We start from the raw sequence: 27,555 nt of genomic DNA, 5'->3' as shown, positions 1-27,555 counted from the left end.
GTTCTGGAAGTTGCAGTACTCAGTACAGAAGGACAGGTCCAAGACTTTAAATTTCCTCTGGGCATCAAAGGAGCAGGCAGCTCAATCCAACTCTCTGCAAATACTGTCAAACAGAACAGCAGGAATGGTAAGATGGAGCAAAGTCTTTTAAAAATTGACAGGTTTTTTGTTCATTTAAATCTATTAATCCTAAAATGCTGATATTTGACTCCTAATATAACAATGCTGCTTATCATTTAAAAGCAGATTTAAAATAATGCTTTATTTACTCTTTCCCAAGAAACTTAATCTAAATAAAGTCCATAAGGATTTTTTCCCTTTTATTCTTATTTGAATGTATCTTATTTTATTCATAAGCATATTTCCTGTAAAGGCATGTGACTGTTTTTACTTTCCTAGGGCTTGCAAAGTTGGTGTTTATCATTTACCGGAGTTTGGGACAGTTTCTTAGTACAGAAAATGCAACCATAAAACTGGGTGCTGACTTTATTGGTCGGAATAGCACCATTGCAGTGAATTCCCACGTCATTTCAGTTTCGATCAATAAAGAATCCAGCCGAGTCTACTTGACAGATCCTGTTCTTTTTACCCTGCCACACATTGATGTAAGTTATATATGCTAATGAAGTAGTGGAAGGCTATAAAACCAGTGAGGAAGGAAAGCAAAACTTGACGTGCTGGGGATGGGGAGAGAGGGAATGGGGAGATGGCAGAGAGGAAAGAAAAGACCTTTCCATTTGAATTTCAAATGTTGGACTAGGTCAGAGACATAAGTTTATTTAAGTCTGTGAACATAAAATTAAATGAGCCTGGTTCAGTGATTATTAGAACTTAAGTGTATTCTTAATGAAAGCTAATTCAGTAATCAACAGGAAAATGTAAATGACTGTAATTTGTTTTAGAATGAAAATTAACTCTTACCTTAACAGCAGGATAGCCGAGTATTAACTGTTAGGACTCTGCCTTTTTGGTGTGGCACACCTTTTGTTTTTGTGTTTGTTCTTTTTTATTTTACTGATCATATGTGACACAATTGTTATCAAGCATTGGGTTTTTAAAAATCTAGGCTTAAAGAGATGTGATTCCTCTGCCGTGCCTTAGAATGAAGTTGGGAGTTAAATCATTACACTGTGTTGGAAGGTTGTCTGCAGAATCTTGGCTTTCCGTTACAAGCAGAGTGAATAAGTGCCCACAGATAGCCAAGTGGATCTCCAGAATTGGCAAAGAAAAATAAATTTGTGCAGTCATTCTCTTACATCTGCTGCAGTTGGTTCACTCTCTTAAGAACCTTGATGTTGCTAACATGTCAGTCACTTAGAATAAAAATGGGCCCCAAATCGATTTTAAAACACTTGGTCCTTATAGAATTTTCTCAGAACAAATTCATGGGTCTAATTTTGTCAGAAAAGAAAAAAAAATGATTCCAATGTACCATCAGTATGTAAAATCATAAGACGGAAATTGTAATTGTGTAAAATGGGTCTTTCATAATTTGGAGTACACTTTAGAGTGTTTCAGACTATAAAATCCCTTTTAAGTTAGATATCTGCCTTGTATAACATAGTCTACAGTTTTGCTGATGAAAAACTTTATAGTCCGAAACATGCAAAGTTTAATCTAAATTACCTTTTACACATATTAAACAATTGCTGTTGCCATCTTAGAGTGTAAAACCCTAATTTTATCTTGTCATTTTATTTCCCAGCCTGACAATTATTTCAATGCAAACTGCTCCTTCTGGAACTACTCAGAAAGAACTATGATGGGATATTGGTCTACCCAGGGCTGCAAGCTGGTTGACACTAATAAAACTCGTACAACGTGTGCATGCAGCCACCTAACCAATTTTGCAATTCTCATGGCCCACAGGGAAATTGCAGTAAGTATTTGCACTTCTAATTAGTAGCAGAGAAAAACCTCAGAGATTCAAAACAGCTTGTATAATAGTCCCTTCTTTAGGTGCTTATCGTAACTAAAAAGCAAACAAAGTAGTGTGGATTTCTAATTGTTTCTACACTGTCCATATATTTTAGGAAGTCTTGGCACTGTATTTATTGTTACATCTCAAAATCATGTGTTTCACAGACTCGTTCTAAGTTTTTCTCCTTTGGGCAGGTGTTTGGCAGAGGCAGTCCAGGATTTAAAAAATGAACAGCAGTAGGTCCTACAAAAGACTGAGGGCTCTAAAGTTTAACACACCCTCTTGAATGTTTGAATCTTGTTTTACAGCTTTTGTTTTAAGTTTTCCTCACAACTTTGCACACTGTGCAAAACTGCAGATTTTGAAAGGTCAGGATAGCTCTGGAATGTTTCTTCATATTCCTTTCTGTGATTAAGGGAATGATAGCCAGAAGATAAAAATATTTTAAGAAATAGAGCATGAAGGGCGCCTGGGTGGCTTAGTCGTTAAACGTCTGCTTTCAGCTCAGGTCATGATCCCAAGGTCCTGGGATCGAGCCCCGCATCGGGCTCCCTGCTCAGCAGGAGGCCTGCTTCTTCCTCTCCACTTCCCCTACTTGTGTTCCTGCTCTCACTGTCTCTGTCTCTGTCAAATAAATAAATAAAATCTTAAAAAAAAAAAAAAGAAATAGAGCATGAAAACTCGCAGATCTATTGTGTATTTGACGCTTAGTATTTAAATAAATATCAAAACTCAAGGGGAAAATGAAAACTTAAAATTTTTTTGTTAGCCAGGAGTCATTAAGATATCAATTATTTTAATCATAACTGAGTATCCTTTATTCTATTATATAAATATTTGCTTATGTAGGTAATTATTTCAGCCGTTATTTTGAAATAATTGGATTCTTGCATTATTTTCTAGATAAAATCTTCCACTTTCTTAGGTCATTCTTTGGATATAAGATAAGATTGAACTCTGTTACATAGATCAGGTTTTTTTTTTTTTTAGTTTTGAGCCCTGTTTGAACACTTAAGAATATTCATAGAGTTTGGTATTAAAAGATGAGCTACCACATGTGAAAGCTATCTTACCTTTAGTTGATACAATGCAAGAATACTAATGTTCCTCATACTATTTTTATTTTCAGTACAAAGATGGAGTTCACGAATTACTCCTTACAGTCATCACCTGGGTGGGAATTGTCATTTCCCTTGTTTGCCTGGCTATATGCATCTTCACCTTCTGCTTTTTCCGTGGTCTGCAAAGTGACCGCAATACTATTCACAAGAACCTTTGTATCAACCTTTTCATTGCGGAATTTATTTTCCTAATAGGCATTGACAAGACGAAATACATGGTAAGCACCCCTTCAGCTTATTGTCCTTGGATCTCTGAAAATTATTATAACAGGTGTGACTCCACACATGATGCTCATATTGATATTTGACCTTATAACTTAATAAAGTTGACAATGGCGATATTGGAGGATAATTTGTAATAAGTTAAAAGACAGCACAATTGTTAGGTATTATTATTATTATGAGTTAACTCATTTCTTGTACAAAGGTGCATTTGCATTTTTCTGGGTTGTTATTAAGACATGTAATTTGAATAGAAGAGTGCCAGAGACACTGAAATGAAAAGATCCTATTTTTACAGTTTTCATTTTGCTTACATAGTGATTCTGACCAGTGATCATTTCTTCATCTTCTGAGCAATTTTTTCATCATCATGAGGTCTCAGTGTCAGAAATAGTACTTAATAAGTAGTTAGTGCTTTACCCTGTATTCATCTGCACTGGGATGAATTTAAGAATGCTCTGCATATGACAGGAAAAGAATGCTAGGAATTAGATCCAGGGTATTCGTCATTAAAGTGAATTTTTAAATTCTGTTACTGAAAAAATAAAAATAATATATTTGGAAACAATTGTTCTAAAGACAATGGAGCAAATAATCTGTAAGTAGAATGTTCAGATTTAATAGTGGATAATTCTAGATGAGAAATTAATATATGTTTTTTTATTTACACTTAATTTCACTAAAAGTAGTTGTGTCTTATGGTGAAGAAATTTCTAGCACACCTGCCATTATACTCTATAAGCATTAAACTCTTCAAATTTGTCAATGTTTAGAACTCATTTCCATTTGTTAAAAAAAATTTTTTTAAGAAACAGTTTAAATAATGTATTTTAAAGACAATCATGAGCACTGTCAGTGAATACGGTCTCATTTTGGGGTGGTCTGCTTGTATTCATGTGTTCTCTTTTGTGCTTCTTGTTCTTTTCCTTTCTAGATTGCTTGTCCAATATTTGCAGGACTTTTACACTTTTTCTTTTTGGCCGCTTTTGCTTGGATGTGCCTAGAAGGCGTACAGCTCTACCTGATGTTGGTTGAAGTGTTTGAAAGTGAATATTCAAGGAAGAAATATTATTATGTTGCTGGTTACTTGTTTCCTGCCACCGTGGTTGGAGTTTCAGCTGCTGTTGACTATAAGAGCTATGGAACAGAAAAAGCGTAAGTAATTGCAAGCGACCTGAGTGTTTTTCAAGTGAATAATTTTTTAAAGCCTGTTAGCTGTCAGTGAGGGTCCCTGACAGACTAAAATAGCATCTGAAAGCTTTATTGGTAAGAGAATGGGCATGCCGTGCACAAATTACAATCAAGTCTTTTGTAATTTTCTAGGTTCAGGGGATTTGTACTCTGGCGAGGCAGACTCTAAATTATGGACTTTCTTTTTAACACAAAAGATTGACCTGAAACAAATTGAAAAAGTAAATAACTTTTTGGCCTTAGAAAGATATTAAGTAAAAATTCTTCTGAACTTAAAGCATCTGACAGGTTTAACCACTCAGTTTTAACCTAATGCTTCATTAGCTCTCTTTGTGCATCTGACCCTCTAGCTAACTCTCATTCTAAATTGTGACAGTAGCACATTCCATCCCATATGTTCTACTTTGATAATATTTTATCAGGCAGTTTGAAAGGATTAAAATAAGGCACTGTCTTTCATTTATAAAAAATATAGATATTTATGGAAAATGACAGAAGGTAGACATAGCCATATTTCTGAGGATTTTATTTGCTAGGAGCATGAATTTGCCTACAAATTCTGTTTATATTTGCCTTTGATAAAATTAGTTATATAAAGATTCCTTGGACTAAAGAAAGCTTTTTGACTAAACAGATGATGAAAGACAAATAAAAGAAATTCATTGGGGAGTCAGTGTTATATGAAAAATGAACCACTAAGTAAAATCTGTCTTAATAAGTTTATGCATCATTTACTCTAATACTATGAGTGCAATGCTTTGATTTTTTTTTTTATCTCGTATTCATCCATTCCCAGTTGAGGTATTGTATTTATGCTGTACTGTTTTGAAGCAAGCATAACAGCTGAACATTTTGTTTGTCTGTTATGTTCCATAGGGTTGAACACTGTAGCTCAGATACAGATCTGAAAGGCAAATTTTGAAGATAAGAACTTTAAAATGATGAGACAATTTGGAATATTGAGTTTCAGGTTTTTCTTAGTAAAATCATAGGTCTTAAGATTTAGGGATTGGGTGTGGTGGGGTTGTTTATCCCATACGAGCATAATAACGTATGCCTTTACCAAATTTAAAACCTGTAATGAAAAACAGTAGGCGGAAGTAAAGAAATTACTACTCTTTACATCACAGCCCACTCAGAATCATTAAAATTGTTCTTACCCCTGGTAAATGGAATTTCAAAGGCAAATGTAAAGATAGTTTTGTTAGATTTTTTAAATTCTATATTTTTTGTAATGTTGAGGATCCACTGAAACTTTAATGCATGCTCTTCTTTTCGTCATAGTTGCTGGCTGCATGTTGATAACTATTTTATATGGAGTTTCATTGGACCAGTTACCTTCATTATTCTGGTAAGCAGGTGCTGCTTTCCCTTCGTTTTTAGCTTGCTGCTTCTGCGGTGCGACGGAAACAAAGATAATTGGTTTTATTTTTAATTTACGCATCCAAGGATTTATAAATGTGTCTAGCCTACAGGATAAAACTACGTAGTATACCTTAAATGTTATACCATTATTGAGAGTTTATGTACTTGCTAATTAGTACTATTTCGAAAATCCTCTTTCCTCTAAAAAGTACTTTTTCTTATCTAATTTAGTTTGCTACAATGTCATGTCATAATCTAAAAAAATATATTGCATGATTTGGGCTTAGTTTAATAATTAGGAATAACTGAAATGTATAGTGTATTTTGTGTTTGGGTAGTGGAGTTTTTTACCAAGAGTTGTAGTTCAGGAAGTATGTCTTCAAAATCTGTACTATTAGCCCTTTACCAAGCTATGTGGCATTTGTAAATTAAATGACTGTTTTGTGGAATTGAAATAACATTAGCTTGATATTTATAATATTAATTTCCACGTAGTAATTTAGTACTTTTAAATAAATGCCCACACCCTAAATTCTTTTTAGGGGAAAAAAATTTTTTTAAGCTTAGATTAATAAGCATTAAATCAATTTTAAACTCATTAGAAATAAAATTACTTTTCTAAGACTTTAAAATGCCAAGTGAAAATACTGGTCTTCAAGAAACTTTTTTAAAATAAATTTGATGCAAGTTAAATATAGTGACATAAGTTGTTTTTTTTTAACTGCTTACATTACCATTAGTCAAATATTTGAAATATAGTTGAAATAAAAGGATGTAGCTAAAATATTTGGATTTCGGGATTTACAATTTTCACTGAGTTTTAGCATTCTGTTGTTACAGATAGATGCTATTGACCATTATAAGATTGAAAAGGAAACATAAGCAAGTTTAAATATTGCATATATCTTTTAAATACCTATTTTAAGGATTTTTTTCTTTAAAAGAAGTGATACACATGAGCTTATTAGGATATTTCTATAGTTAACTAGTGTTTCATAAAATTGAGGAAAATATGTTAGTAGTTCAAGGAAATTTAAAACCATTTCAAATGTATGTACTTTTGTCCTTAAAATGAATTATACACTTACACAAAGCAAAATGAAAATTTGAGGTGAATGCTTGTATGAATCAAGCCAGTAAAACATTCTCAAGTGTTCCTAGAAAAGCTAATTTCTCATCAGAATTACTCAATCCAGATGGTTGCGCTAGTTTTTGTTCTTGGTTTATTTAATTTAACATAGCCTAAGCCATTCTCAAATTAAATGGTAAGCAGCTGATTTGAAGTGGCATGATCCTTAAAGACACAGGCTTCTCTTTTTTTCCCCGAGCCCTTGGCTAAACGTATTGGTAACTTTGAAAATTGTAAAGACCATTTTAGAGATACCTAGTCTATAGAAGTATCGTGGTAACTTCTTTTGTACTAGTTTTATTTCCATCTAAAAATAAATACTGACTTTAGAGTATTAAAATTTTTTTCACTTGGCCGAAAGACTTTAATGTTCACATATATTCAGCTTCTAGTAAGAAAAGAGGTGAAGGACATTTTATTATATTGCCCATTTACAGTGTGGGCCTACCATTATTTATTAGTCTTGTCATCATTGCTATCCTGTACCAAATCATTTAGGTTGAAATGTGAAGGGCTTTGGGGAACAGTGTTCCCAACTTAAAAAACAACAAAGAAACCCAGCAGGTTGGGGCGCCTGGGTGGCTCAGTCTTTAAGTGTCTGCCTTCGACTCAGGTCATGGTCCCAGGGTCCTGGGATCAAGCCCCGCATCAGGCCCCCTGCTCAGCGGGAAGCCTGCTTCTCCCTCTCCCACGCCCCCTGCTTGTGTTCCTTCTCTTGCTGTGTCTCTCTCTGTCAAATAAATAAATAATATCTTTAAAAAAACAAAACACAAAAAAACCAGCCGGTAGCTGTTTTGACAGTACAGATCCTAGGAGTAATTCTCCTGCAACTGCTTTGCCCTCTAATTCTCCCAACACAGAGAGTCAGAGAGTGGTATAGAGGTGTAAAACATTGTGCATAACCTAAATTGAGATCTAATATGATTGTTCAGCATATTTGTTGAATGTTAATATATTTATACCACATACATCCTTCCAATGAGAAAGGATATCTAAAAGTCAATTCAAACACAAATCTTAGTAATATAAGTTATATTTATATATTAATTTGTTTATATAAGTATTTTATTTATACTTATTATAAAAATATATTAATATATAATAATATAATTATTTTATAAATATATTTATATTTATTTATATAAAAGTTATTTATGTGTATATATATATTATATATACTATATAATATAGTACTCCCTTTTAAGGAGTACTCTTACAACAAAAAGTACTCATTACCATTCCTGGAAAGTGTAGTTTTGCATTTCCAACTTTTCTGAATGGAAGCCGTTTGACTTAATAGTATTAAGTAAGTGTACGTTTTTAATAATGTTCTATGAAGAAAAATAACATGCTATGGAAGATAAAACTTCCTGCTTCGGTATTTTTATAGACTGTCTTGCCTACAGGCACTAGAGTTATTATATCTATGAGAAAAGTGCTTGTAAGTAATGAGCAGTGGGAAACCATTAGTATGCCTGAAATGGTTTAATGAAAGCTTGGATCATGACACGTCAGGAGCTGTTCTTATCATTTGGACAGCTCCATCTGCATCGTTAATAATTAATTCAGTTCAGTAAGAGTTCAGCTCACACACTCATTTAGAAGTCTTCTTCAGAGAACACCTCTCTGGCTGCTAGTCCCAGGGAGAAATAGGCTTCTGCTCGGCTAACAGCAAAGATCTGGAGATACAAGTGCAGTTTTAGAGTTGCATTTGCCAGGTAGCAAAAGCTCCAGGGAGGACAAAAAGGGTCAGAACATGTGCAGTTCAGTTAGGTTACTTCAGAGTGGTGTTTCTGTTCTTCTGTCTTATCATATCCATGTCAGCACTGCAAGCTGTGGAGTGAATTTTAAGCTGCTAAGCTCAGACGGATGTGATTCAATTGAGCAGGTTGATGACTCTAAAGCAAACTGTGTGCTCCTGTAATAGCTGGTACCCTCTGCTTTCTTTTAACTTCTTTGTATTTTCGTGTCACCAGTGTGGGTGACAGTTAGCTCTGCCATATCATCAAGTAGCAAATTCTATCAGCAAATTATACTGGCAGATTATTTATACAAGAACTCATGAAATTATTATTTTGAGATAGGTATAAAAGAGTATTATTTGTCCTTAGAAGAGAAGGAATGCCCCATTTGACAATTAACTCTATATAGCTGAATAGGAAAATCTGTTTCTTCTGAATTTGCTGTCTTTCACATAGAATTCTATTAAGAGATGCCCGTCTACCTATTTACCTATGTATACACACACACACACACACACACACACACACACACACACACAGAGCAGAGATAAAATCTGATTAATCCCTGGATGAGTTGCCTCATCTCTAAAATTAATCATCAGTGTGGGCATTTAGGCTGGTGGGTTGGCATTCAATATTTAGCACAGTCCTAAGACTAGTGACTTCTCTGTGAATGACCGAGTAATGACATGCACTTTCCAGGTTTAGACAAATCTTTGGATACACAGTTGTAACTCCGTCTTTTTTCTTTCTCACTGATGCATAGCACCTTTCAACCTATCTCAAAATATGTACTATGTTTAAGCTTAGTAGTATTTATGTTGGGAAGAAAAAAACAAAACAAAACAAGTGGACAAAAAATGGCTGCATTGGAATTTGAGGGGAGAAAAGCAGCACTTGAACGGTAGAAACATTCTTCTCTCCCTGGCTTTTTGCCTGCTTTCCTGGAAGAAATAGGAGAAATTTCTTTGACAGTTGGGATTTCTTTTATTTTTAAAATGCATACCAAAGGCAGGAAAATAAATTGGGAAGAAGTAAAAGGGAGGAGAAAGAAATCACTTCCTGTGGTTAGAAAGGGAAAAAAAAGAAGCCCAAAGTTTATGGCTGGAAAGAGCCATTTATGTCATGGGGAAAATGCGAAGAAGGGAGAACTCAGATTTGCAGTCAGTACTTCATTTGAAACTAACTTTTTTTTTTGCCTGTAAGTGACTATTTTGGATGATAGATTTAATCAGAGATATTTCTATTTGCCCTTCAGTTTCTTGTTCTGATTCCCTTAGTTACATTTTAAGAGAACAACAAAGGAGAAGAGAGGGGAAAAAATATTTTACTCTACAAAATCATGACTCTTTTATGAAGAGTGTATCACTTCCTGAAAAAGATCACAACCATTACAATATTTTTTCTATGAAAATAAATATATTTACATTTTTTTAGCAGTAGAGAGAAAGAAAGAACTCTAAAACTTCATATTAAAATTTTTTTTACACTTCAGGATTTGTTCTGTTATATATTTCATTTCTGTTCTGTTATATATAAGCATTTCACTGTCTTACATATTGGTGATAATATATAAAAATGTTTAATACCTAAATGATATAAGTATCTTTTTCACTTCTTTAATAAGGCTAATAAACACATTATCAGTGAAATTTTTAATGTGGATTTGGGGAAAAGAAAAGTACCTTATGTTTAGCATTTTCTTTTTTTGCCATTTTATATTATGGTTCACAGTATGTCTTGTGTGCCTTTTTTCATAACTACCTTGTCTTGAGATGATGGTATTTTGTCCTGTTGAAGATACCATTGCTTCATTATTTGTATATTTTCAAGTCATATTTCAAAGTCTAAATTAGTGTTGGATTTAACTATAAATTTCTTGGCAACGTAAGTATTAGTGCACTGGTTATAATTCTTCCATTTAGTTTTTTGAAATTGGAGAAATCACAGACATTTGTGAAACAATCTGAGTGCAAGAATCTTTCTGTGGTTTTATGATTATTTTTCTAGTAGTTTTAATTATTTTTAAAGAGATTCACTTTTAAAACATCTTTTTGAAACATTCAATTCTACGTATGTTAGAAATGACAGCCCTTTTTTGGACTCAATTTGAGTTTGTGTGATGTTTAGTTATATGAGTGGAACACACACAGGTTTGAGAAAAGACACTAACTGTTAAACATACTGTTTGTCTAGTGGGAGTAGGAATGTGTGGACATTTTAGCCATTTGCTGATTATGGGATGGTAGTGTTTTCCAAAGAAATAGAGAATTAGTTATTCTAGCAAGTCGATCAGGTAGAAGTCATTTGAAGAGCACATCTCTTATGTTCAGGATTTCCTTGAGGCTGTATTTTATATATTAATTAATTTATTATTTATCTTCAACTCATTCATCATCTCTGAGTGATTTCTAAAATGGATTACTCTTTATAGAAGTAGAATCTTTTGTTTTTTAAATAAAAAACTAGTATGTCTTTGCTTTGCTAGAGACTCTTAATTTTCTCGCCCAGAATAAACTGGTTAATTTTATTTGTGAAGATGCTGGGCTATGGACCCAGCACACAGTATATTGAATCTCAGCACTGACATTATAGTAGCTAAGTAATCTTTGGCAGGGTACTTAACATCTTAGAATGTAAATTGACTCTCCAAGTGCTCCCCGTTACCTCTGGACATAGGATTATAGGTTGTTGCTGTTTTTCTCGTAATTTTCTGAACTTGTTTGTATTGTGAATATACTATATTTGTAACTAGAAAGAAGCACTAGATGCATTTATAATGTTAAAAAACCTCAGTAGAGTGAGGAGAGAGGAAAGGGAGATGTATCTACCAGTCTGTTTTTTAAGGATTAAGTAAGATAAGTTTTCTGTGTCACATTCAACTTGGTTAATCCTCAGACTAAAAAAAAGAAATGGCTTTGTATCATATTTAAGATGTAATTCTATTCTTCAATGGGTAGATTTCATTTTCATTTCAGTTTTGTTAGAAAATGTGTTAGTTCTGAAATAACAGATTTTAACCTGGTCCTCTTCATTGAAAAAGTATGTTGGTATGTTCTCCTTTCTGCTCATTTTCTTTCTGCTCATTTTCTTTTCATAATATGATACTTTATACATCCACATTTTTTCACATTCACATTCTTTATTTTCTTGTAATTTATACATTATAGTGGATAACTTTTTTCCTTCCTGGAGTGTACTACTACTACTATTATTTTATTCCTGAAGGGATAATTAATATGCTTAGAAAGTGATGAACACCAAATTGTGGCCGCCCTATATGCTTTAGGAAATATTGTAAGTAAAGGAAGGGGGAGGAAACAACCCTAGGTCCAGAATTATGGAATGAAAGAAATAAATGGTTATATTAGGACATTCAAAAAGAAGGGTCTAGAGATTTAAAGGATTTTAACTCTGAATCTACAAAGCAGCTTTTCTTTCCTAAGAGTTGTATCAGTTTGTGTGTTTATTTGGGTTTTGTTTTGTTTGTTTGTTTTTAGGATATTTGGAGTTCTTATTTGTAACCATTCTCTAATTTTACTAGTTAAGACCTACTGTTGCATAAAATAAAAAGTAAAAACACTATTGAGTTTGCCTTTAAAAAAATTAGAGATATACTGTACCATCATTCTTTAGAAACTAAATCAGATATTTACCGTACCATCAGAAGGATCTCCCTAACTTCTCAAAGGTAGAAATTGTATCTTACCCGCAATACAATAGGCACATTCTTGTGTGGAGCAGTAAGGTCAATAAATATTTGTTGAATAAATGGCATTATACTGTAATGTCTCTGAAAATGTAAACATTTATTTATATCGTGACCAACTGGAATAATCATTAGAATATAACGCTAGAAAATCTATTTGCATTTTCTCTGGACAAGTATTTTAATAAGTTAATTTTTAAGTAGGTTTTTTAAACAGCGAGCTTCTTTTGTCCTTCTTTTGTTAATGTTAAGTAATTAACATGAAACGATAGAATGCTATCTGCCAACACTTGCAAATTATACCCATTAACCTCATTTTATCCCTTAAGAGGAAATTCTACATCTAAGAGAAATAATAAGGCACAGTAGACAAAATGAGTGATAAACAGCTTAGATTAAAGCCTTCACTCTGTTCCTAAACTCATCATTAGGAAGGACTTGGAAATTTTATTTATTGCCCTATATAATTTTTCCTAATTATAAAATCAGAAGTAGTGATGAATGAGTAAAATAGCATTATCATTTTATCAGATGGTATTGTGACTCAGTAAAAATGATCATCTTATTATAACAAAATTATGCTGAGTGCTTACCATCAAGGAATTGCTTTTATCCCTATTTGCCCTTTTCTGAATACAGCATTTGGGCTTGCACTCTCTAAGCCAAGTAAAGCTCACAAAATATAACTTTGTTGTGTCTTTTTAAAAGTAATAATCTGAAGTAAATAAAATGTCAAAGAAATCCAGGAGTGATCAAGCTTAGTTCTGTTTTTAGAGCATAAAAATGGAACTGCCTTTCCTCTGTCCAGCATTCTGCCAGGTTTCTGTAGAAGCAGATGCTAAATTGCAAATATTATCTCTCTTCAGTCAAAACATGTCTTTTCTTCTGAGTTCACTCATGTTGGCCCCCCAAGCCTGCCCTCCATGTCAGGTTCCATCTTCCCTTTTTTTGCTTTTGTTTGCACCTCGATTCTTTGCACAGCTCAGTGTTTAGAGGGACTCAGAGCAACCTTTCTTCAGAATTTACCCACACCCATACAATAGAGAGGCATAAGGACAAAAGGACTGATGATGGCTTTTATTTTTTTTAAAGATTTTATTTATTTATTTGACACAGAGAGAGATAGCACAAGCAGGGGGAGCGGCAGGCAGGCAGAGGGAGAGGGAGAAGCAGGCTCTCCACTGAGCAAGGAGTCTGATGCGGGGCTCTATCCCAGGACCCTGGGATCATGACCTGAGCTGAAGGCAGACGCTCAGCGGACTGAGCCACCCAGGCGCCCCTGATGATGGCTTTTAACCATTTAACAAATGGTATATAACAAATATATACATATTTTAAAAGTTTGTCTTTCTAGAACTAATAAATATTTTTCATATATTTTTTCATTATTTGTCATTTATTTTATTTCATTTGATCCTCACAATTACCTTACAAATAGATCGTGCAAATGTTATTATCTTCTTCTAATCAGTCAAAATCAAAAGCTAGACTCTCAGCTAAATCTTAGGGTCCCAAATCCAGCAATTCTTATAAGCTACGTGATGTAAATGCCCCTTCTAAAGATTTCACTTTAGTGTTTCCATTAGATGGCTTTTAGGCCCTGGAGTACCTCTAGCTAAAGAAACTAATTTAGGTTTTCTAATTTATTTAATCATCACCACATGATGCTGATTTAATGAGGTTGCAATTTCATGTCAAATGATCTATTAAAAAAATCGATCATACATAGCTGGAGTATTTTTATTTAGACTCAACTTGATCATTGCCTATGTAAAATTCAGTCAGTGAGTGTCTACTATATACTCATGTCATTGGTATTTAGGTGCATTAACTTGTTAAGTATATTTGCAAAACTTACTCATTTTTTACTCTGTGGTTATAGTGGTCTAATTCTTTATTTGTTATAACAGCTCAATATTATCTTCCTGGTGATCACCTTATGCAAAATGGTGAAGCACTCAAACACTTTGAAACCAGATTCTAGCAGGTTGGAAAACATTAAGTAAGTATTTAGTATTTTAATTTTAGTGCTTGACAAACTAAGTGAAAGATACTCTCCACAGAGAATACATGAATGCCTTCTATCAACTCTAGAAATTATTCAGAATGAAGTTTTACTGATCAAGGTTGAGTCTCAGTGTTAATCATGTCACAGACATTGGTCAAAAATCAGATAATAGTTTCTGTCTTGATCTAGAGCCAAGAAATTGTTTTAGTGGCTTTGTGGAAATTCCGTATCACTGTAGCAATTTCATTTGAGTTTAAAATGTGGTTCAAAATGATGTTGCTGTTTGCATGGCTGATATGATTATATTAAGTTTGTTTTGTTAAATGACTTTTTTGATTTAAGGATTCTGAGCAGTTTTCTATTTCTAATCCTGTTTTCCTGAGATAATTTGCTCTATTACTATTGTTAACTTGGAGATTATCTGTTGTTTTCATGATAATTAAAGAAATGTTTATTTCAATATTGAATAAAAACTATAATATCCTATCAATGGAAAATGCTATCTAATTAAAAAATTTATAGTTGTTGATTCATTAAGGCATTCATGGAAGCATTTTCAGAGTTATCTTTTAGATATGAGTTAATTTAAAATTTGAGGAGGTATTATTCAAGTTGGTTACAATGGGATTGTGAAGAATATTTTTAATGTAAAAAATGGCAGATCTATAATAAGGGTATTTTTTTTTTTTTAAAACTTAGCTGTTTTAGATAGGTTAGTGCCAGCTTCATTGCATGTTGCATGGTAAGAGAGAGAGCTAATCTTTAGCATCTCTCTCTTTTCTTCCTTTTCCTCTTTCTGTCTTCTCATCTACACCAGTAATTACCGTGTTTGTGATGGCTACTATAATACGGACTTACCTGGGTAAGGTAGAACCCTACATTAACAAATTTATGGCATGATTTATATTTTTTATAAATCCGTCAATATCATGAATTGCCCTTAATTTTTATAATTATTTTGGAATATCTAAGTTGCTATAGTATTTTTAAACTGTAATATGCCTTTATTTTTTAATTGCTTGCCTCTGCATTTTGACTTTCTTAATTTTGACTAATTTATAAAATATATAAATGCTTTCTTACTACTTTCTATTTTAATTCTGTCTAATAATTTTGTTTCTCTTTTCTGCTTATAATGCTTTCTAGCTATGAAGATAATAAGCCATTTATCAAGTAAGATCATTAGTTAGACATGGAATGCACTGACTTTAAATCCTTTCCATTCCGTCCTATTTTCTACAGTTCTTTTCTCCTTAAGCTATTCATGATGAAATCTCTCCAAAATTATTTTATTTTGAAGTTCTCATATTTTTGTCCCATTTCAGCGAGGCTTCTTCATGCTTTAGTTAAAATACCTTAGGTTCACCTAAGATTAGTTTATTAGAATCTGCAGTTTAGGTGTTAAGCGATTATCTGCCATTTAACCTTTCTGTATGTGTCGCATTATTCAGTGTCATGAGTACACCACAGGAATAAAAAGATAGGAGTAAACTAATTAAGGACTCCTTAATTTCTTTTACTAAAATGCACATAAAAGACAATAAAGTCATGGGGGATGTTTTACACCTTGTATTTTAATATAGTTTTGATACCTTGTTAATGCTGGAGTAAGAAAAGGTCATACCTGCTGTTGCTGTTTTCACTGGAGGCTGCAGTACTAAATGCTATTGTTCTTTCTTTAATCAGTGAAAGGTTAAAGCCAAAATGCTGGTTGAATTTGAATGTGAACATAGAGAAAGTCAACTGCTACTACTGATAATGTTAATATTTAAGTGTGAGATACGTTGTTCTCTCATTGAACTTGTTAATAAAATTCACTTTATTTTTTCAGGTCTTGGGTGCTTGGCGCTTTTGCTCTTCTATGTCTTCTTGGCCTAACCTGGTCATTTGGGTTGCTTTTTATAAATGAGGAGACTATTGTGATGGCATATCTCTTCACCATCTTTAATGCTTTCCAGGGAGTGTTCATTTTCATCTTTCACTGTGCTCTCCAAAAGAAAGTAAGTGAAGACACCTAGAGGCTCTAGTTCCTTGTTCTTTGGTTTGAAAATCAGAGATGAAATAGAGAAGATTTTACAGTTTTACAGCTGACATAGTACTAAATAGAATCGTTTTTAATCATACACTAATTGTAATAATGCATGTCTGAAAATTCGGGCTTCACATATAAAATAAGTCAGTACCAGTCATCTTTTTGGATCTCACTTTGGGAATATTAGAAACTAGACACTCACGTTGAGATTTCTTCTTTGCTAGCGGGGTCTACAAACGTGCTTTGTGCAAAAGGTATACAAGATAAAGAAAAGGTTAAATAATCTCATTTTTTTGCTCGATAAAGGGAATGCAGTGGTCCAAAACGAAATTGAACATAAGGATAAATGACCTTGATTTTAAAAGCACCAGACATACAAAAAATTAATATTAATGTTACCTTTTGAGCAGTTGTGGAAGATCTAAAACCCAGTAATTTAATATCTCACATCTTATTATTTTGTCCTGATTTTATGTTAACTGGAGTCAGCAAAAATGATTCAAAAATTAAAGATGAAAAACTTGCAAGAAGATGTAAACCTAAGAGGAGCTTAGCCACCTTTTAACTAGGTATCACATCCTTTCTCTGTCTGCATATCTAACAGAGTATTTTTATTTTGTTATTACTAGTTGGTCACTAAATTGAACAGAGAAATAGAATTTTGAAAGTGAAAACTATTATGTTTTCAGTCTTGACAAGATGATAGTGTTGTTACTTCCATCAGTTGTTGAGTAAGCTATAATTTTGAGATAATGACAGTGGAATGTGCCATACAGACAGATAATGTACATTCACAGCAATATAGGCATTAGGCAAAACCAACATTGGAGGGTAGTATTTGGATAGAATACCATTTTGATTGCCATTGTCTTGGTCATACAGCATTTCAGAGCAGTTAATAGCCATTAAATGTACAAAAAAAATTTTGTGAGGTATCAGGTGTTATTTAATAACACTAAACTTTAATTTTCTAAACATTATACAGGTATAACCTTGTAATTACTTTAGTTTTTACTATTTCTTACACAAATGAGCATTTTGTATACATGCATAGGATCACATAGCATAATTTCTTCCAAATGTGTTTGACATAAAGCAGAAATTATTTCCTCGTAGAGGTATGTGTATTAATTGAACAAAGAGATTGTGCTGTGCTTTTTAATTAACAATTACATTTTTGAAACAGTGTGCTGGACTTCCTTTTGAACACATTCTGCTTAGTCTTGGATATGTCCTGTTGGGTGCTGCCAGGATGAATGGCTAAGAATATGATATAAAATGATTTAGTTAAAATCACGCTTCTTACTGCTTGAGTGAGCATATTTAAGCAAAGAAAATGCTTTGAAAGTTCAAGCCCATTGTTACTTGTTCTAATAGGTGTAGTTAAATAAGGCTAAGAGGATGAAAATGCAAGTGCACTTGGATTTAAAAGGTCATCTAGTACCTTTAATGCTGTAATTTTTCAAGGAGTAAGTGTCAAAGTCACGGTCTGTGCAGGCAGATACTGAGCACAGAACTGTGTGTGTATGTGTGGGGGGGTCTTTTTGAGTGTTTTTGGCAACCTACTAGAAAGTAATTTCTTATGCAACTTCTCCTTCTTGTCTGTTCTAATTTCAGTCTGGCTCTAAGCCAGAGCAGAACTTGTTCATAGGCCAATAGAACTGCACAGAATCCAGCCCTCCTCCCCATGCCTCCCAATTCTGCACCACCTTTCTAGGTGGGGCCCTATTCTTTAGCAGTTGTTTGGACTTCACTTTTTAAAGTTTCCTTTAAACTTTCTTTAGGCCTAACAGCTTTCCTGTCTATTCATATATCCAAGCTTCAGGGGAAAAGGGAAATTACATGGGTAACTCATTAATGTGAATGGAAATTGCATAAATAGTTCCCTTGTGTGCTAATGAAGTGAATAGGCATCTTAGACGCTCTACACTAAATGTGAAAGCTAGACACATCAGAAAATGAAGAAAACATTCCATCCTAATTAATAGCATATGTATCAAAGTCCTTTTTTTCTTTATTCGTGTGCCAAAGTAGTCTTGTCATTATAAAGAGGTTACCCACAAAACTATGCAATCCAGTAAAAGAAGTTTATGTATTGACCTACCTAAAAGGACACGAAGCGTATAAAACTCAAATGACTGAATTATGAGTGGTTAATGTCATTAAGCAAGGAAAGTACTAATTTTTTGTCCTTATTTTCTTAGCATGAAATATAAAATTGGGGTTGCTAAGTATATAGATAGAATGAGGCTTTAAAACATTATTATGTGTGTATTAATAACATTTGTATAATAATAGGGCATAAAGCATTTCTACATATTACATCACATTTTGAAGATTTTTACCAGCCAGCCTGGTAGGCAGAGAGATTTTTCTGATTACTATTTCAGCAGTTTCCGTCGAGCTTGATTTTAGAAATTCGATGTATTTGCTCCACAGAAGAGTGTTAGTGGAACTTATTCTTCTCAGTTATTTCCACTGCTCATTTAATTATAGAGAGAGAGCGAGAGAAGCAGGTATGTTTTTGTTAATCTCTCGGTCTCGTGGTTATTCAATGCAGGTACGAAAAGAATATGGCAAGTGCTTCAGACACTCGTATTGCTGCGGCGGCCTCCCGACCGAGAGCCCCCACAGTTCAGTGAAGGCATCAACCACCAGAACTAGTGCTCGGTATTCCTCTGGTACACAGGTGACAAAGAACTTGACAGCATCTTTAATTAACCTTCTTTATAAAAAAGCCTACTGAGACGTGTTGTGTTCAGATGCACTAATTGTCTCCTCATTATAATGATCTAGGTAGCAAATACTTACTTTTTTAGTATTTTGGTCTTAATTTCTTCTTAAGTATTTATTCAAGGTGTTTCTTCAGGTGTGAACATCATTTTTGAGAGCTCTCCTTCTTTAAGAAGTATATGATCATCATTTGAATACCCTAAGTTCTCATGGTGGGCACTCACTGAACATTTGTTGAATAATCAGTCACCTCCACTTTTTAAAAGCCTTTTTAAGAGTGGAAGATGAAATATTCTTTAGTTCTAGACTTCCTTAGTTTTAGACCAGAATCGACACACATTCCTTTTTAAAGGCCACCAGGTAATCCTACACAGGTTGTTTAGTGTAGGCCTTTATGTGGCTTTCGGAAGGTGAGCTTGGGGAAACTAACATAACCTATGTTTGCTATTTTATGTTAATAGAGCCGTATAAGAAGGATGTGGAATGACACTGTGAGGAAACAGTCTGAATCTTCTTTTATCTCAGGCGACATCAATAGCACCTCAACACTTAATCAAGGTCAGTTACTAGGGAAATTGGAGCCTACAATATAAATTTTGTACCTTCTGCCAATTTACAATAATTCTAGAGAAAATACTGATTTATTTTTCCCCCTCTCGAATGGGTTTATATCACAAGCTCTTAATCCTGCTGAGTCAACTTTTATCCTTTATAAAAGTACATATAAATTCGTCTTATTCAGTAATGTAATGCAAAAAGTAGAATTTTAAACTCCACAGTAACAGAACAAGGCAGGAAAAAGTAATTACTGAGAACATACTTTGCCACAGATTAAAATGTTTTCCTTTAGTGAATACAGATTTTTCTTTTCTGAGACATTTGTGAACATTTTCTTTTTAAAACATTTAATATAGTTAGAATAACTCCTGTTCACATTAAACAGTGCCAGTTTTGTGGCGAAAATTCTTATTTGTAAAATTATTTTATCTTATGCTTCCTCCCAAAAGTAAAAAATAAGTGTCAAAAACATTTATAGTAAATCTTCATAAGCAAATAATTAAAGACATGAGAATCTACAAAGCAGTTTTTTCTATTTGAATTACTATTTTTAATGTGTTTACAACTTTAAACTCATATGAACAATATAATGCTTACTTAAAATAAGCTGGCAAATAAAATAATTTAGCAGGATAAGGACACAAGTGCACATAGACACACAAAATCCTGAGTGCAAGCTTAGTTAATTTGAATTTGGTACGAAAAAATCATGTTATCTTATGTATACATATCCTTAAAAAGGTAATTTATCCAGGTAATTTGTTTTGATACACTGATTTGTAATATAATAGAACATGTTATATTTTATCACAAATATTAAAGACATTTTCCACTGTTGACATTGTTCTGATGAGATTCTGGTTTAAAATGAAGAAAGGAGTATGTATGGCATCAAAACCAACTTGAATTTTAAAATATTTTTAGTCAAATTACATTAGCGATGCAAAACATATGTTTGATAAGTATTGAAAGGTTTGTAATTTGTCAATTAGAATGAGTGAAATGTGTGTTTATTCCATTGCTCTGATGTTTTACCTAATTCGGTTAAGATGACTATCAAAAAGGAAATGAATTATTCAGTGATTCATTTTTGAAACCTGGCAAATAAGATGACAGAATGAAAATTCTTACTGTATGGAGTTTGTGAATGGTCTAATAATTGATTATACACACAGTCTCTTTCTCCCCCCCCTCAGCATGCGTGCTCTTGCATTTACTAAGAGAAGCTTTGTGCAGTGTGTCATACTTTTTACTTGTTTGTGGAAGTTGTTTTTCCTCCTGCTTGTGTCAAAGTTGGTATTAACACAGATGTTTTCATGAGGGATAATCCCACACCTGTAAATTCTGAAAGTTTGAGATTCCCTCTTCTGGGCCTCAGTGGTTAGGTTTTTAATATTAAGCAGTAACATCTTGAAACATAATGTTGATCTCTGTGCATTTAATTGCCATTTTTGTTTAAAAGTGATTTTGTATAAATTAGTAAATGTCATCCTCAGCAGTTGTTTACTTGGGGGACTTAGAAGGCACCTGTGAATTACTGAAATTTACCTTCCCTCTCCCCTTTCTCCTTCAAATTAGTAGTTCAAATACAGTCAGAAAATTTCAGCACATTATCCGTTGCCAACTTGTCCGCTACCCTTGATGAATACAAAAAGTACTTTACTGCAACTGTAACACAAAAATAAGAGAACTGATGTATTTTTTTCTGTTTCTTTGCTTTAGGAATGACTGGCAATTACCTACTAACAAACCCTCTTCTTCGACCCCACGGCACTAACAACCCCTATAACACATTGCTCGCTGAAACAGTTGTATGTAATGCCCCTTCAGCTCCTGTATTTAACTCACCAGGTGTGCTTATACTTACGAATAAAACTACCTTTCTTTGCTGCTAAACAGAACTCTGATCTTTGCCCTTTTTCTAGAATACTCAAGTTGCCATATATTTATTATTACATCTTTAATTTCTCAATTTAAAGAATTATGGTATTGTCCATGCCAGGCTTCTAAAACTGCACTATATTATAGTAAAAATTCAGTCATGATAGTATTTACCAATAATTATCCATGTTTTTAACACAGGTGGCATAAATCTTAATATATTATTACAGGACTGACATCACATGGTCCGAGAGCCCATCTTCAAGATTTATATCATTTAGAGGTATCCTATCTATGTAATATACTGTTTAGTTTACTCTAAAGCTTGCAGACAGAATTTGCTTCTGAAATGAATTAGCTGATAAAGATAATTTGGATGCCTAGGTATAGAAAACTACATCCAGCATTATCAATGTAACCAAACTATAGTATAGTGCAGCTTTATGGTAGTGTTTTTTTTTTTTTTCTTAAAAAAAAAAACTTTGAGAATGAAGTTAATATTAGTCAGTTTATGCCTTTAGTTTTTTATTGGGGGAGGGGGAGAGATTGTCACTAACCCATCCTGTATTACTATGTTTTCTAATAGCTTATTAAAAAAAAAAAGCATTTAATATTAACACAGTTTTCAAGATTTCGGTGAAAGTTATCACATAATTACTGCTAGCCTATGATATTTATTTGTGGTTGATATTTGCCGCTAAATTAAACAAAGGACTTTGTTTCCGTTTTTTTTTTTCCTTAAAATTCTTTTTTAACGTAACTGCAGTTTCTCTTTTCATTCTCTTGTTTTTCTTACTTTCCTTATGCTTTCCTCTAGCAACCTACAGAGAGACAAGTATGGGAGTCAAACTTAACTTTGCCTATCAAATGTAAATTTTTTCAGCATGATTTTTAACCGGCACAATTAAAACATAACTAGCAGTCATGAAGTAGACTCAGCGGGCAAGTGGTTCACAATTTCCAACTAAACTGTTACCAAATTCAAACAGTACATCTGTCTGTACTGCCCTTTTTCAGTAATAGAGGTCTGTAGCAAATGCTGTCCGTACTTAAGTATGTGCAATGCTGAAATAATTTGCTCTTTAAAGCCTGAGGTGCTGTCAACCAGAATGCGTAATAATTGACTTACCATTTCTGCATTCCCACAGTAATCTTGCTACAGGCTGGGGAAAGTCTTCAAGTGAATTGCCTGAACTTGGGCAGAAAAAGTTGCCTCTTCAAAACCAGTCAAAGATGTGCTTAAATCTGCAGTATATCATAGAAAACACCTTTTGCGTTATCCAGTATATACTTTTATATTCATTAAGCAATGATAAAAAGAAAGAAAAATGGCAAGATCGAACCTTGAGAGGGGAAACAAATACTTAGCAAGTGATCTATGTGTCACCTGTAACTTAAAACACCAGATGTTTTCTAAATAAAGATGGTGGCACATGCATGAATTTAGCAAGCTAGACCATTATGTCAGTCAAGCTAAAGGAAGCCTTACAAATACTATTGTAACTTCATTTTGTTATACGTGGAGCCTGATAAAAATGAAATTGTCAGTTTTTCCAACGTAGAAGTTGGATCAGAGTTTTTAAAAGAACACGAGGCACCAACAGATGACACTCCCCCCCCCACACGCACGTTCTCATTTTCTGCTAATGAGGAGTTATTGAACGATGCCCACGTACTTATTGGTCACGAAACCGCGTTTTCTAGGATAATCTGCAGCTTTAAGAGTGGAGTCAGCACTAAAAAGGGAAATTTCCTATTTTTTCCAAGAATGAAATTTTTCCTCGACTCCTCCAAGCCTTGCATACAATGCAGCAGCCGCACAGTGGCCAGTCTCATTCAGTAACATCATTTCATTCTTTTTTTTTTTTTTCCAGACCTATCTGTAAACAAGTGATTTTTTTTTTTTTCTCTAGGATTTTGAGAATGAATAACCTAACTTTCCATGGTGCAGACCATTTAATTTTCTTGAAAACTTTTTATTTCCATTTGCCTGAGAAGCACTGTGATGTCTTAGTTTACATGTTTATGTGTCTGTAGAAAATACAACTCTGATTCCAAGAGAGCATGTTACCATCTTTTTTTTTTCCCTTCTAAACCTCTTTTCATATCTTCAGCAGACTTATCAATCTTTCATTCCTTTAGAGATAAAAAATATATTAGCCAAGGCTGACACCCTTTTCCCATTCCATAGTTAATATCTCTTATTGGTTTGGTTTCTGTGACCCATACTTAAGAAATCTCTAACATTTCCGCGTCTAACCTTCATGCCCATGGTGTCTGTGGGCCAGTCTCGTACAGTAGACTTTGCTGGTTCATTCGGTGCTGTCACTGTGGCTGATGCAACTGCAGGGCTGCAGGCAAACTTTGACCATTAGGAGCCTGGGGCCATTGCGATTAGAGAGAGTATTAGTACCAAAAGAAAAAAAAAAATCAAAATAATAAATATTAAATGAAAAAGCAAAAGGCTGCTATTGCTGGTAATCTAATTTGTTGAACCCTTGCTCTGACTAAGTTGCTGAGAAGCTTAGAAATTCTTCATCATGTTACAATAAATCATTTTACTTTCTTTTATATATCAGCTACTCTTAGGCCAGATAGCCTGAGCAGACAGACATGATGTGAGTTGTCCAAAGTGAGTCATTCCACCTGCTGTCTATCGTGTTGTTGGATGGTGCTTGTGGGCCCTTGGTCCAGTCAGTATGAGAGATGGCTGTCTTTGTTTCACATGAATTCTTTGTCTCTGTCCATTTTTTTTTCATTCTTTTTTTTACTTCATCTCCAGAAAGAGGAAATGTTAGAATGTTGTTTAAAAAGTTGCTTGCCAGTTATGTGGGTTTATGTTGTACATTTGCCTTCGGTTTTTGTATGTGACTTATTCCTTTTTAATTTAGTGTTGTTTAGGACAAATTCTGTTAATTTTATTTTTATAAACCATAGTCTCGTACTTTAAAATGTAAATGTCACTAATGAATTGCTTTGCATTAACTATGCAAGGGCATGGAGTGAAGTCTTCTTTGTAAAGAGTGTCAGAGAGTTGACCAAAAAAATCAATCAATTGATAACCACCGTCTCCCCGAAATTGATGATGTACTATTCTGTATGCCATCTTCCCTCCCTGGAAAATAGTAGTATTCTTTCACACTTTTTCCTATTACCTCAGGGGTCGCAACTGTTTACAGTTGGGAATGCGGGAAAGCCTGGCACTGTTCAAGGGTTAGCTTTCAAATACAACTTTGTCCTGAACGACATTAAAGAGTTTTGTACGAAAGAAGTAAAGATTCTTTGGGAAGGAACAGAGGCAGTAACGGACCCCCCCCCCCTTTTCCGTTCCAGGACATTCACTGAACAATGCCAGGGATACAAGTGCCATGGATACTCTACCGCTAAATGGTAATTTTAACAACAGCTACTCACTGCGCAAGGGGGACTATAATGACAGCGTGCAAGTCGTGGACTGTGGACTTGGTCTGAATGATACCGCTTTTGAGAAAATGATCATTTCAGAGTTAGTGCACAACAACCTGCGGGGCGGCGGCAAGACTCACAACCTGGAGCTCACGCTGCCAGTCAAGCCTGTGATTGGGGGCAGCAGCAGCGAAGATGACGCGATCGTGGCCGACGCTTCCTCGTTAATGCACGGCGACAACCCGGGGCTGGAGCTCCATCACCAAGAGCTCGAGGCGCCGCTCATTCCTCAGCGGACTCACTCCCTTCTGTACCAGCCCCAGAAGAAGGGGAAGCCCGAGGGGACAGACAGCTACGTCTCCCAGCTGACCGCCGAGGCTGAGGACCACCTGCAGTCCCCCAACAGAGACTCTCTTTATACAAGCATGCCCAATCTCAGAGACTCTCCCTACCAGGAGAGCAGCCCGGACATGGAAGAGGACCTCTCTCCCTGCAGGAGGAGTGAGAACGAGGACATTTACTACAAAAGCATGCCAAATCTTGGAGCTGGCCATCAGCTTCAGATGTGTTACCAGATCAGCCGGGGCAATAGTGATGGTTACATAATCCCCATTAACAAGGAAGGGTGTATTCCTGAAGGAGACGTTAGGGAAGGACAAATGCAGCTGGTCACGAGTCTTTAATAGTGCAGCTAAGGAATTCCAGGGGCCACAGGCAAGTATTAATAAAGACTCCGTTGGCCCACTGCAGCTCCCTCACACTCTGCTCGGAGACATGGCTCTGTTGACCGGTGGTTCTCTCCAGTGTAAAAAGATGACTGAACCTTGAAGTTCTGTGAATTTTTATAGAACGTACAAAAACTTTGTATATACACAGAGTATACTAAAATGATTATTTGTTACAAAGAAAAGAGATGCCAACCAGGTATTTTAAGATTCTGCTGCTCTTTAGAGAAATTGTGAAGCAAGCAAAACAAAACTTTTCCAGCCATTTTACTGCAGCAGTCTGTGAACTAAATCTGTAAATATGGCTGCACCGTTTTTGTAGGCCTGCATTGTATTATATACAAGACGTAGGCTTTAAAATCCTGTGGGACAAATTTACTGTACCTTACTGTTCCTGACAAGACTTGGAAAAGCAGGAGAGCTATTCTGCGTCAGTTTGCAGCTCGCTGCAAATCTTTTACATTAAGGCAAAGATTGAAAACATGTTTAACCACTAGCAATCAAGCCACAGGCCTTATTTCCTATGTTTCCTCAACTGTACAATGAACTATTCTCATGAAAGATGGCTAAAGAAATTATATTTTGTTCTATTGCTAGGGTAAAATAAATACATTTGTGTCCAACTGAAATATAATTGTCATTAAAATAATTTTAAAGAGTTTGAAGAAAATATTGTGAAAAGCTCTTGGTTGCACATATGTTATGAAATGTTTTTTCTTACACCTTGTCATGGTAAGTTCTACCCATTTTCACTTATTTTCCACTGTACACAGTGTTCTGCTTTGACCACTTAGTCTTTATTCTTACATTTGAATTTCTTATTGCCAAAAGAACGCCGTTTATGGGGAAAAAAACTCTTCGAAGCCAGTTATGCCATGCCTTGCACAAATGTGGTGAAATCTAGAAAAGAGTGTGTGTTACCCCTCTGTTTATTCTTGAACAGAGGACAATGAGGGCACTGGGCACTTCTCACAAACTTTCTAGTGAACAAAAGGTGCCTATTCTTTTTTAAAAAATAAAATAAAACATAAATATTACTCTTCCATATTCCTTCTGCCTATATTTAGTAATTAATTTATTTTATGATAAAGATCTAATGAAATGTAAATTGTTTCCGCAAAATTCTGCTTTTCTTTTCATCCCTTTGTGTAAACCTGTTAATAATGAGCCCATCACTAATATCCAGTGTAAAGTTTAACACGGTTTGACAGTAAATAAATGTGAATTTTTTCAAGTAGTTAATGTGCACTTTTATGTATGATACCTAATTGGCTTTAACACACTGGCACTTCCCCCCACCCCCACCCCCATGGCATATGTAGGTCCCTTCATAATAATAACCCACGGGTATGAGAAAGAATACAGTTAAGCTGCCTGATGGTTCTGTGTGCTGTCAAGAATATATTTGTATTCAAACTGCCCATTACCCACGCACAGAATCTGGCAGAGAAGTTTCAATGGAGAAATCTACTGAAAATACTTATGCTTGTTGCATTGCATCGGAACTAAAACAAAAATTAAAAAAAGAAGAAGGGTTGGAAATTCTACAATCAAATTTGGGCATCATAAAAAAAAATTGATTTTTCAGCAGAATTGAGAAGAAATTCCTAAAGCATACTTTCACAGTTTGAGGATTATAACTATCCCTATAGGCAGCTGCGAATGACAATATTTGTTATCATGGAAAAGTTCAAAAATCATATAATTGAATCTCAACAAATAGATTTTTCCTGTCTACATCATAAGCATGTATACCAAATTCTTCTAAAGGGTAGTGGTTCTCAAGTGCTTCCACTAAGTTAGAAATAACTTT

The 27,555-nt window shown here is 34.4% G+C and overlaps 1 protein-coding gene across 23 annotated transcripts in view; it reads left to right on the top strand.

Annotated features, from left to right (window-relative positions):
• Positions 1 to 26,979, top strand: part of ADGRL2 (adhesion G protein-coupled receptor L2) — a 609,197-nt gene extending 582,218 nt beyond the window's left edge. For 8 of the 23 annotated variants that reach the window (XM_078072845.1, XM_078072847.1, XM_036076672.2 and 5 more), the window contains 13 exons: positions 2 to 127; positions 400 to 605; positions 1,706 to 1,879; positions 3,051 to 3,260; positions 4,199 to 4,419; positions 5,740 to 5,806; positions 14,311 to 14,402; positions 15,226 to 15,270; positions 16,240 to 16,408; positions 19,001 to 19,129; positions 19,635 to 19,731; positions 21,454 to 21,582; positions 24,946 to 26,979. In XM_078072845.1, coding sequence (XP_077928971.1) covers positions 2 to 127; positions 400 to 605; positions 1,706 to 1,879; positions 3,051 to 3,260; positions 4,199 to 4,419; positions 5,740 to 5,806; positions 14,311 to 14,402; positions 15,226 to 15,270; positions 16,240 to 16,408; positions 19,001 to 19,129; positions 19,635 to 19,731; positions 21,454 to 21,582; positions 24,946 to 25,700 — 2,420 coding nt within the window. In that variant the 3' untranslated portion in view covers positions 25,701 to 26,979. Of the gene's footprint in view, position 1; positions 128 to 399; positions 606 to 1,705; positions 1,880 to 3,050; positions 3,261 to 4,198; positions 4,420 to 5,739; positions 5,807 to 14,310; positions 14,403 to 15,225; positions 15,271 to 16,239; positions 16,409 to 19,000; positions 19,130 to 19,634; positions 19,732 to 21,453; positions 21,583 to 21,813; positions 21,896 to 22,429; positions 22,482 to 24,191; positions 24,245 to 24,945 lie in introns of all 23 variants that reach the window. The other 15 variants (XM_078072848.1, XM_078072840.1, XM_078072849.1 and 12 more) reach the window with 9 other exon arrangements.
• Positions 26,980 to 27,555: the final 576 nt, after the last annotated feature.

This window comes from Halichoerus grypus, chromosome 5, assembly GCF_964656455.1.
Source record: "Halichoerus grypus chromosome 5, mHalGry1.hap1.1, whole genome shotgun sequence".
Classification (NCBI taxonomy): domain Eukaryota; kingdom Metazoa; phylum Chordata; class Mammalia; order Carnivora; family Phocidae; genus Halichoerus; species Halichoerus grypus.
Note: the sequence above shows the minus strand (reverse complement) of the source record. Positions and strands in the feature narration are given on the sequence as shown.